This window comes from Dipodomys ordii, unplaced genomic scaffold, assembly GCF_000151885.1.
Source record: "Dipodomys ordii isolate 6190 unplaced genomic scaffold, Dord_2.0 Scaffold146, whole genome shotgun sequence".
In the NCBI taxonomy this organism is placed as follows: Eukaryota; Metazoa; Chordata; class Mammalia; order Rodentia; family Heteromyidae; genus Dipodomys; species Dipodomys ordii.
In genome coordinates this window covers 1,557,406-1,569,623 of record NW_012267362.1, presented here as the reverse complement: position 1 = coordinate 1,569,623, position 12,218 = coordinate 1,557,406, and the positions used below count along the sequence as shown (strand labels likewise).

Genomic DNA, 12,218 nt, shown 5'->3' with positions numbered 1-12,218 from the left:
CTGGCTCATGGCTGTAATCCTAGCTACTCAGGAGGCTGAGATCTGAGGATCATGGTTCAAAGCCAGACCAGGCAGGAAACTCCATGAGACTCTTCATCTCCAATAAACCACTCAGAAAACCAGAAGTGGCACTGTGGCTCAAGTAGTAGAGTGCTTGCCTTGAGCTAAAGAGCTGAGGGACAGCACCCAGCCCCAGAGTTCAAGCCCTACATACGTACATCTTTATGTTTGTGTGTGTATATATGTATATATATATGGGAATTTTGACAGTGTCATCAGATAGTTACTGTGTGCCGCTTTAATATTAACTATACAATGCTGATTACTGAATACCTAATAATAGAGATAAAGTCATATATAAATGTACTTCCTGATTCTATAAGGAAGTAGTTGAGTTTTTATATTATTTTGAATTTTATTTTAACTTACATTTTTTAGTTGGTAAAATTGAGAAATATTTAGTAAAAGGATCATTCTTAGTAAAATACTCATTTGTTGGTTTGGGGTTTGTTTTTGTTGGTTTTGGTTGGTTGGTTGGTTGGTTGTGGGGATTGAACTCTGGGCCTGGGTACTGTCCCTGACTTCTTCAGCTCAAGGCTAGCATTCTACCACTTGAGCCACAGTGCCATTTCCAGTTTTCTGAGTGATTAATTGGAGGTAAGAGTCCCATGGACTTTATTGCCTGGGCTGGCTTTGAACTGCAATTCTCAGATCTCATCCTCCAGAGTAGGATTACAGGTGTGAGCCATTGGCCTGTTGATAATATTTGAGTGATTTATATCAATCCTAGTTCCAGACCCAAACTCAGTTTGGGTGAAGAGGATGGGAAATAAGCAAACCTATCACATAAAGGGATGATACATGTTATGAAAAACTGTAACAAGGTAAGGGGAAACTGTGTGATGGGTGAAAGTTCTGCGTGTAAATTGTCAGGGAATGCTGTTCTGAGGGAAGTAGAAATGTGAGTGCAGAAGGAAATCTTGCTAACATTATTTCAGGCAAAGGAGCTGTAAATGGAAGGCTGTGCGTCAGAATCTAGCTAAGTAAGAACCAGTTTGACATGCTGGAGGGAAAGCAAAAAGCTGGTTTGACAAGCAGTGAAAATAAGTAGAGACTAATAGGAGATGATGCAGAGGAGGTAGGGCCAGAGTATGTTGCACCAAAATGCCCATGCATTTTATGTTGAATTGTGAAGGGAGGCTATGGACCAACTTTGGTCACAATTGTGACCTGACCTGATGTACTTTTTACAAGTTTATTCCAGCCATTAAGTAGAAGACTGGCCATTGGAAAAGGCTTATTTTGGCAGCTTTTCAATGACTTAGGCCTATGGTTTCCAGTGTTCAAGTAACAAAACTGTTCAAATTATATTTATTTGTATTTTCTCTTTTTCTGTATGTGTGCAGTATTAGAGCTTGAACTCAAAGCATCATTCTCTCACTTGGCTTTATCCCCTCCAGGTTGGAGCTCTACTATTTGAGCCACAGCTCCACTTCTGGGATAAGAATCTCATGGATTTTTCTGCATGGGCTGGCTTCAAACTTTGATCTGCAGGTCTCAGCCTCCTGAGTAGCTAGGATTATAGGTGTGAACCACCAGTGCTTGGCATGTATTTCCTTAAAAAAAAATCTTTACTAATACCTAATTGGCACTATAGCCTCCATTGTACCTGCAATTGGTCGTATAACATTTGACAGTTTGACCTGAGCAACTGGAAGAATGCTGGTTCCCTGGGCTGGGATGAGTAGACTAAGGGAAGAGTAAGGTTTGTTTTGAGATGAGGATGAACAATGAGGAGCTCAATTTGGGGCAGTTTATTTGTGATGCCTCCTGGATATTTAACATGATTCGTTGAATGAATGGTTTACATATGCCTCTAGAGCCCCAAGGTAAGAAACAGATTTCAAAGATCTAAATATAGGGATCTAGCATAGGGGCAGTATACCAGCTCTAAAATTAAAACTGCGCAAATGCAAATTTCAATTCTGGGGGCAAATTACTTTCTTCATTTACCTCATCTGTTAAAGGGAAATAATGTCTACCTCACAAGGCTGCTGAAAGGATTAAATGAGTTACTACAAGCAAAGTGCTTAGAATAGCCTGACACATGGTACTTCCTGGATGTTAACTTATTACCAGTCCATGAATGAAGTAGTAGAGTGCTAGCAAAACATCTCAAGGACAGTGTCCAGGTCTAGAGTTCAGGTCTCAGGACTGGCACAAAAATAAAAAAAAAAAATGGAAAGAAAGAAAAGAATCTAGAAGGAACAATTCATCGGTTAATGAAGTTAGAGAATATTATTGGCGATTCAGCTAGATGGGGAGATTTGGTAGTGGGAAAATGAGATCTTTTTCTCTAAATACTTTTTAAAAGGAAGTTTGATGGGATCATCTATGAGATATAGAGGGCAGGTTGTAATGTTGGAGAGACAGAAGGTAGTGTTTGGAAGTATTTTTGAAGATGGAAGAATGAATTGACTAAGGAAGACCTAGCAGGCAGATTGTCAAGGAGTCCTAAAGGCCTATATGACATTTGTGACCATTAAAGTGATTCCAGTTGACTAAAAAGGGAAGCATAGTTTTTATAGGATATAAAATGGCAGAGACAGTGCTTCTTCTGCTTTGGTTTTGAACCTTTGTAGTCTCATCATTGAGAATATTGCTTTTGAGACATGCCAGGCAGCCACAGTAGAATTACTAAAAATTAATAGGCAATAAGCCAAAAAATAATTATTGCATTTTTGTCATATACAATATGTATATCATGTTTTAGGATGAGTTGTTCAAAGTATTTATGTTACTATCTCTTTAAATGTACCTATTTTACACAAATGATATCAAGCAGGCTTTGGAACAGTGTCAATAGACTATACTTCATTATTGAGTTTAAGCAAGGGAAGCAACATGCTCTAATAGAGAAGCTTATCATCTCCCAGATAGAAACAGAGACACAAAATCTTTATCAAAAATTTCCTTATGACCTATGGTTGCTGTTAATATACTTTTGTCACTCTTGTTTTTTTACCTTTTTATTTGATTACAGAGAAATTCAAATTTTGCTTTTGTGTTCTTTCAGGTGCTGGAGAGTCTGGTAAAAGTACCATTGTGAAACAAATGAAGTAAGTTCAAACATGGCCTTTTATAAGACTAGATTTCCTCCAGATGTTTAAAGAGTCCATCATTTGTTTTCATGTTAGGTCTTCAGTATTGACTTGTGGTTTTCTTGTCTTTAAAGAATCATTCATGAGGATGGCTATTCAGAGGAAGAATGTAAACAATATAAAGTAGTTGTCTACAGCAATACTATTCAGTCCATCATTGCAATTATAAGAGCCATGGGACGGTTAAAGATTGATTTCGGGGAAGCTGCCAGAGCAGTAAGTATTTCTTATTTCCGCTTCACTTGCTTTTATTCAATAGATGCAGTTAAGCCAAATTTGTCATGTTTTAGGGAAACAAATTTTAACAACAAGATAAGATGTTGCAAAGAGAGTACTGCATGCTCTTTTGAGACGTATTAACAGTTTGCTTTAGAAGATACTGGATTACCACAAAATGAGTCAAGGAAAATGTTAGGTCTGCCCAGGAGAAAAGCCCATATAGCCATACCACCATGAATGCACCCAGTCTCACCTGATCTGAGAAGCTAAGTAGGGTCAGGTTTGGTTAGTACTTAGATGGGAGACCACCTGGGAAGGAAACTATTCTCCAGAGCAGACCTAACAGAAATTGGATTGTGGTGATGGATATACATTAGGTTTCTGTGATAATAGCTCTATTCAATTTATGTGCTTTAAAAAAATTTTTTTAATTGGGGCTTGAATTTGGGGTAGGGCCTTGAGCTTGCTAGATAAGTGCTCTACCACTTAAGTCATATTTCCAGTCCTTTTTGCTTTTAGGTTTTAGCTTTTTTAGTTAAGAGTTTCACACTTTGCCTTGGATCATCTTTGCATTATGATCCTTGTTAAAGTCGCTTAGTTTTCCAGAATCCACCTAGCGTAAGTTAAAATCCTATGCAGATTTGAAAGCTGTTGTTCTTTTTTATATGTAAGCATTTGTATTTATAGTTCCTCTCTTTTTCCTCTCACTTTTATGGTTGGTTACAGAGTGAATTAAAAAGCATAGAGCTGTGGTATGGGATAGGTCCCTTTTTCATATGTGCTTTAAGGCAGAAATAAGTTTGTTAAAAGGAGGCTTCTGTAGACTTACAGTTAGTTGTGGGAAGCAAGAGCAGGTTGGTTAAAAAAAATTAAGTGGTAAGGGAAAAGCATTTCTTTCTAAAAGAATATTTACAGTGTCAAGACAGCATAAAATAGGTGGTAATGGCTCCCTCTATTTTGAGGTTTCTAAAATTTAAATATATTTTAGGAAAGTGATACTTACTGAGGTTATTTGAATACCTGCATGTTTGTTTGTTTATGATGTGCCAGTGCTGGACTTGAATTCTAGGCCATTAGCGGTCACTGAGTTAACAGCTGGCACTTGATACCAGTTCTGACTTTTTGCTGGTTAATTTGAAATAAGAGTATCATAGATTTTTCTGCCCAGGCTGGCTTTGAACCTGAGTCCTCAGAATAGCTAGATTAGACGTGTGAACCACTGTGGGGTTTTTTGTTTGTTTTTTTGTAAGGTTTTTTTTTTTTTTAATCTTGTTTGTAATTCTAGAAATTGAACTCAAAGCCTTGTTGTATAAGTTAGGCAGTTACTCTGAGTTACACTGCCAATGTGTTTTGTTTAAAATTTTAATCTTTGAGGCCTAGGGATGTAGGTCAGTCATAGAGGCCTGGCCTAGTGTATGTAAAACCCTAAATTTAATCTCTAACACTAAAAAGGGGGATGGGGAGATACAGATAAAGATAAATATTTGGAAGGATATCTAAGTCTTTGTCCATTTGTCTTTATACTTCTGTAATCCCAATCTGTTATTTATAAAAAAAAAATTTCGGTCAATAATCTTAAGTAATTTAGATGGAGATTTGCCAGAGATCTTCTCTGAGGATGGTGTGACTTTGAGAAATGGTGTAAAATCATTTCTCAGCTCAGTTCTGGATTTAGAACTTCAGTGGAGTGACAAGGGGGAAAGACCTCCTTACCAGAGGCCTCTGGACATGCCACAAGCCAGTGCCAATGGCTTACACTTGTAATCTTAGCAACTCAGGAGGCTGATATCTGAAGAAGGTAGTTTGAAGCCAGCCCACGCAGAAAAGTCTTGAGAGACTCTTACCTCCAGTTTGTAACCAAGTGTTGCTATACAAGTGATATAGCATCAGTCTTGAGTGAAAAAAGCCAAGTGAGAGTGCAGGACCCTGAATTCAAGCCCTATTATCAGCACTAAATAGGACCATGGATATGAATAACAAGGCTAGAGGTGGTTAAAGAAATAGAGACTCACCTGTCTGTCTTTCTCAACCGCTTTCTTCAGGATGATGCACGGCAGTTATTTGTTTTAGCTGGCAGTGCTGAAGAAGGAGTCATGACTGCAGAACTAGCAGGAGTGATTAAACGATTATGGAGAGATGGTGGGGTGCAAGCATGCTTCAGTAGATCCAGGGAATATCAACTCAATGATTCTGCTTCATAGTAAGTCGTTTTTCTCTCTGAAACTATGATGGAAAATAACTTGGTAACGCTAGAGAAAGTTCAGAGCTTGTTCCTTTTATGTGTAAGGGGGTAGGAGTGCTGTTTGAACTCAAGGTTCATGTTCATTAGGCCTGTGCCTTTCCATTTAAACTATGATAGCCAGTTCTTTTGTTTGCTTTAGTTATTTTTTGGATAAGGTCTCATGCTTTCTGCCCCAAGCTAGCCATGAACCATGTTCTTCCCACTTACCCTAGTCTTCATTGTAGATTGGATTAATGCAGCCTGTTTGTTGAGATGCAGTTCTTGCTAACTTACTGCTCAACTGTTCTCCAATGAGTCTTCCTATACCTGCCACCTGAGTAGTTTGAATTTTGTGCCACCATACCTGGCTTTCAGTGTCCATTTTTAAGGAAATGTTTAAATATTAGAAACTCTGAGACATCTGTAGAAATCCTATATTGTCTCCATTTAGGATTATAGTCTGGTCACTTTATATAATTTGGAGGGAAAAAAATTGGCTCTTGGAATGTAAACGTAGATTTTACACCACAAAATTAGTTGGATAATATACTAGATATTATCTAGTAAAATATATCTAGTTTTACTAGATGTCTCTTAACTAAGTTTCCTCTGCAAAAGGTTGAGCACTGAAAACCAGCTAAAGGGAAAATTAAAATTGTGACATCCCTTTTATGTAGCCAACTATCTGTGCATGAGCTACTCTGTGGATTTCTCACTTAAACTTTTGCATAGATTACCAATACTAAGTCACAAAACAATGAAGCATCTTTTTGTCAAGGAAATTCTCTTGAATGTTAAGTAGAGAATTGGTAATTCATAAGTCTGTTAAGCAGTTACCTGCGATCCCATTTTTACCCATATATTTTTTTTTTTTTTTTAATTTTTTGATCAGTCGTGGGGCTTGAACTCTGGGCTTGGGCGCTATCCCTCAGCTCTTCAGCTCAAGGTGGGCACTCTAGCATTTGAGCCACAGTGCCACTTCCGGTTTTCTAGTGGTTTATTGGAGGTAAGAGTCTCATGGACTTTCCTGCCGGGGTTGGCTTTGAACCGTGATCCTCAGATCTCAGCCTCCTGAGTAGCTAGGGTTACAGCCATGAGCCATGGGTACCCAGCTTTTCATAAGTGTTTTTCAGAACTAGGTAATCACTTGTTATTTGTGTCTCTCTCTGTTCTAGATAAAAGCACTTTTAATCATGAAAGTATTTTATTTTTTTTTCTTTTTATGTTGGTACTGGGGCTTGAACTCAGGGCCAGAACAGGTCCCCTTAACTTTTTGCTCAAGATTGGCACTCCTATCACTTGAACCATAGCTCCACTTCTGGCTTTTTATTATTTATGTATATGATTAATTAGAGTTTCATGGACTTTTCTGCCCAGGTTGGCTTTGAACTACCATCCTTAGAGCTCAGTCTTCTGATAATGTTACACTATCCTACTTTCCCCATCTTCATTCTGTCCAAAATTGATAAAAGAAAGAATTAAAAATTTGGAGAGCTTACTGATCTTTCCATGGAAATAACTTTATGAGCAAATGTTTTAAAACAGTGTTTTTCAGAATATTTTTCAGAATGTTTTTTGTCAGTTGTGGGCTTGAACTCAGGGCATGGGCACTGTCCCTAATCTTTTTTGCTCAAGACTAGCACGCTACCACATCTGGTTTTCTGGTGGCTAATGGGAGATAGGAGTCTGAGACTCTCCTGCCCAGGATGGCTTCCAACCAGCTAGGGTTTATAGGCATGAGCCACCAGCACCAAGCCTACAAAATGTTTTAAAACAAGTATTTTCCAAACATTTCATGATTCTTGCTCACCTTAGTTGTTATATATTGATAGTTTATATAATTCTTCCAGTGGTCATCAAAGGTACATCTTAATTACTATTATTTCTTTATACATTGAGTAAGCTCTGAATCCTGAAGTCCATGTGACTTATAGTGTTGGTTCTGACTCCTTCTCCATAATTGTTCATCTCAGCTTGACCAATTCTTTTGTTTTTTTCTTTCTTTTCTTTCTTTCTTTTTTTTTTCTTTTTTGTTTGTTTGCCAGTCATGGGACTTGAACTCTGGGCCTAGGCGCTGTCCTTGAACTCTTTTGCTCAAGGCTAGCACTCTGCTACTTGAGCCACAGCACCACTGGAGCCTTTTCTGTTTGTGTGGAACTGAGGAATTGAACCTAGGGCTTCATGCATACTAGGCAAACACTACTACTAAGCCACATTCCCAGCCTCAGCTTGACTTCTTAACATTAATGATGGTATTTGGTTTGATTCACTTAAATGAATGTCACTTGCACTTCAGGATTTTCTGCAGCCTAAAAACAGTGAAGAACTTAGGGTTTTTTTGTTTGTGTTTGTATATTGTTATTTTTTTTTTTTAAGCCCAGGTCCAACTATATTTAACCTAGACTGGCCTTGATCTCAGCACCCTGTTCTTTGTCTCCTAACTGCTGGGATTAAGAAACTGCTGGGATTAAGAATGTAGCTCTAAAGCAATCATCTTTTTTTTTTTTTTTTTTTTGTCCATAATGGGGCCTGAACTCTGGGCCTGGGCACTGTCCCTCAGCTCTTCAGCTCAAGGCTAGCACCCTAACACTTGAACTACAGTGCTACTTCTAGCTTTTTCTGCTTATGTCGTGCTGAGGAATCGAACCCAGGGCCTCATGCATGCAAGGCAAGCGCTCTACCACCGAGCCACCTTCCCAGCCCCTAAAGCAATCATCTTTTATAGTGTTCTCCTCTCTGTCCTCCCCCCTCCCCCCTGCCCCCCAAACTGAGGACTGAACTCAGAGCCTTGTATTTGCCAGATAAGTGCTCTTCCACTGATCTAAATCCCCAATTCTAAAGCAATCTTTTAATTACTCTGCTGAATAAATTTTTTGGTTTAGGTAAAAAGACAAAAAAAAAATAGGACTGGGGATATTATAGTTCAATGATAGAGCACTTGCTTAGCTTGCTGAATGCCCTGGCTTTGAACTCTGGCACTGCTAAAGGAAGAAAACTTTAAAAACTTCCAATCCGGGCTTAGGCACTGTCCCTCAGTTCTTCAGCTCAAGGCTAGCACCCTACCACTTAACCACAGTGCCACTTCCTGCTTTTTCTGCTTATGTGGTGCTGAGGAATCAAACCCAGGTCCTTATGCATGCATGGCAAGGACTCTACTACTAAGCCACCTTCCCAACCCTCCAATCTTTCTTGAATGAAGATAAGTATCCTTCCTTCTTTTCTTTCTTCCCTTCCTTTCCTCCTTTCCTTCCTCTTTTTCTTTTCTTTTCTTTTCATTTTTTTTCTTTGTATTGGTCCTGGGGCTTGAATTTAGGGCTTATTGCCATCCCTGAGCTTTTGTGCTCTGCCGCTTGAGCCATAGACCCATTTCTAGCTTTTTTGCTGGTTAATTGGAGACAAGAGTCTTAGGGGCTTTCCTGCCCAGGCTGACTTCGAACTTCAGTCTTAGTTTTCTAAGTAGCTAGAATTACAGGTGTGAGCCACCAGCACCCTGCTGCTGCCGCCTCCTCCTCCTCCTCCACCACCACCTACTCCTCCTCCTCCACCACCTCCTCCTCTTCCTCCTCCTCCTCCACCTCCTCTTCCCCCCCTCCCCTCCCCCCCCATTTTACTGAGTGTCAGGATAGGCATGTTCCACAATGTCCTATTAAGAAATAGTGAATACGGTTCTTTTCTCCATTTTAATAATTCAGATGCCATATTCTAATGCTTTATCAAAGGGTTAAATACGCCAGTGACATGTTGAGTGAGCTTAAATGCCTGAATATTTGGCTTGTTTTTTCTCCTATATAGAATACAGTTGATTTCATATTAAATTACAGGAATTTTTCTTTGGTGTGTGCTGGTCCTTGTCCTGGGGTTTGAACTCAGAGTCTGAGTGTTGTCCCTGAGCTTTTGTACTCAAGGCTGTAGCACTCTACACTTGAGCTACAGCTGCACTTCTGGCTTTTGGTAATTAATTGGAGATAAGAGTCTTATGAGCTTACCTGCTCAGGCTGGCTTCTAACTGCAATCCTCAGATCTCAACTTCCTGAGTAACTAGGATTATACTGGTACCTGTTTTTTTCTTTTTTTATGTTGTCACGCTGTTTGTGAGATTATAGGTTTTGGGGGCAGTACTGGGTCGCATTCCTGCTAGGCTGACTCCTTACCACTTGAACCAGTCCTCCAGCCCTCTTTCTCTGTCTCTGTCTCTGTCTGTCTGTCTGTCTGTCTGTCTCTCTCTCTCTCTCTTTCTTTCTCTCTCTCTGCTGGTTCTCTTAGTTAGGGCCCAAGCTTAGCTTGAGCTGGCCCATCTAGTATAGAGCTGCTTTAGATTTCAGCCTTTCGAGGAGCTGGCCATTGCAGGTATGAGCCATCAGCATCTGGCTCTACCATGTTTTGTTTTGTTTTTTAGTTTTAGATTTGTCTTTAAGGAGTAATTCTGTAGAATTAAACCACTTTTGTTAGTATATATAAAGCCTACTTTAATTGCTGTACTAGATTCACTTTTTTTCTCATGATATTCCATGATACTGAAGATACTGGTTTTGTTTTGCCACTTTAGTGACAGGTTCACAGTCTACTTTTGGCAGGGAACTAGTTTAGTTTAATCTCTTGACTTGCTGTGCACGTGATTGGCTTCATCAGGTAAAAACAAATGTATATTTTATTTAGTTACCTAAATGATTTGGATAGAATATCCCAAACCAACTACATTCCAACTCAGCAAGATGTGCTTCGGACAAGAGTGAAGACCACAGGTATTGTGGAAACCCATTTCACCTTCAAAGAACTGTATTTCAAGTAAGTTACTAGCCTTTTTGCTGGATGTACCTAACACAAGTATCTTTTCCTTTAGTTAGCATCTCTTAAAGTGAAAATTCTCTAGGCAGTATTCTTAGTATTCTTTGGTTTAGAAACTTGTTATCATATTCATGAGCAATTATCTGAATATCTTAACTTAGAGCCCAGGCTTTTTATTCTTTTAATAGCATTGAATATTTTTGTTCATTTGGAGGGAATTAAATTCAAAATGAAGTGATAGCTTACCTATCATTAGAATTAACAATATGATTATCAATTTGTACTATTTTAATTTTGTTCTTTTCACCTGCTTTTTGTTAGATGCCAAAACAGGTATTAAATGTTTAGAAGGATAGCAACAGAACAAAATCTGTTCTGCCTTTTTTTATTATTATTAATAAGGGTTTGAACTCAGGACCTCAAGCTTATTAGGAACAGTCTGTACCTTGAGCTACCTCCAAAGCTCATTATTGCTTTACTTATTTTTCTGATAGAGTCTCACATTTTTGCCTAGGGCCAGTGATCCTCTTACCAATGTCTCATGCATAGCTGGGATACAGGTGTGTACCACCACAATCAGCTTACTTTTTGAGATGGGAGTCTCAATAATCTGTTTTCCCTGCCTAGCTTCAGGCCCTCATGTCAATCTCTGCCTCCTAAATTCCTGGGATTACAAGTATGAGCTACCATGTCCAGCCTGCTCTACCATTTTGATATTAAATTAGATTTTTCTTACTGGTAATATTCTTCCCTTCCCACCCCTCAGTTGTGGGGCTTGAACTCTGGGCCTGGGCACTGTCCCTGAGCCCTTTTGCTTAAGCACCACTTGAGCCACAGTGCCACTTCTGGCTTTTTCTGTGTATGTGGTACTGAGGAATTGAACCCAGGGCTTTGTGCATGCTCATAAGCACTCTACCACTGAACAACATTCCTAGCCCTAGTAATAACCCTTTTCGTTTTTGTTTTCATTTCCCTTTAAGTTTAATGGGGCACAGCTAGTATTGGCATGGGTTTTGGATTAACTAGTGCAAATATTTGCCCTGCTAAGTACTTAGTATCGTTCAGAAATGGAAAATGAACTTCAGGAATAGAGATATTTTAGAGTGGTCAAGTAACATGTCATCAGTGATTGTTTTAGACAAAAAAAAAAAAAATCTAGCACTCTAAAAGAATTTTCTCATACCTCCAGTAATTCTAAATCAAGTTCTTGCTTTTCTGTGTTACTAGTCTTTTGAAAATACTAAAACTGTCTTTTTGGTTCTGATCTTCTGCTTTTATGACCTTTGAGTAAAATTCCTGCTTTGATATGATTACTTTTTAGTTACTTCATTATGTTTATGTGCAGAATGTGAAACTGAGCATTATTACCACCAAAAGCAGCTAGGACATCTCAGATCCTCCCAATTTATTTCTTTACTAAAAGCACCTAACCTACCCCAGTATTTGTGAAATCTACATGGGGTTTATATATTATTACTAAGTGCCCGTATAAGTATTAAAATCTTAATATACCCAGCCAGTTTTGAAACATGGTACAGAATAAGAGCAGATCAGTTGAACATACATTTTTTAATTAACTTATTTATTTATTTATTTTTGTGCCAGTCCTAGGGCTTGATCTCAGGGCCTGGAAGCTAACCCTGAGCTCAAGACCAGAGCTATAGCTCTACTAGAGCCATAGTTCTACTTCTGGTCTGGCTTTTTGCAGGTTAATCTGAGATAAGAATCACATGGAGGGCTGGGAAGGTGGCTCAGTGGTAGAGCGCTTGCCTTGTATGCCTGAGGCCCTGAGTTCCATTCCTCAGCACCACATAAGCAAAAAGAAAAAAGCC

The 12,218-nt window shown here is 38.9% G+C and overlaps 1 protein-coding gene across 1 annotated transcript in view; it reads left to right on the top strand.

Annotated features, from left to right (window-relative positions):
* Gnai3 (guanine nucleotide binding protein (G protein), alpha inhibiting activity polypeptide 3) overlaps positions 1-12,218 on the top strand; it is a 73,220-nt gene that overhangs the window by 47,857 nt on the left and 13,145 nt on the right. Inside the window, exons 2-5 of the mRNA XM_013031895.1 lie at positions 3,077-3,119; positions 3,236-3,377; positions 5,423-5,580; positions 10,258-10,386. Of these exons, the coding sequence (XP_012887349.1) occupies positions 3,077-3,119; positions 3,236-3,377; positions 5,423-5,580; positions 10,258-10,386 (472 nt within the window). The remainder of the gene's footprint in view (positions 1-3,076; positions 3,120-3,235; positions 3,378-5,422; positions 5,581-10,257; positions 10,387-12,218) is intronic.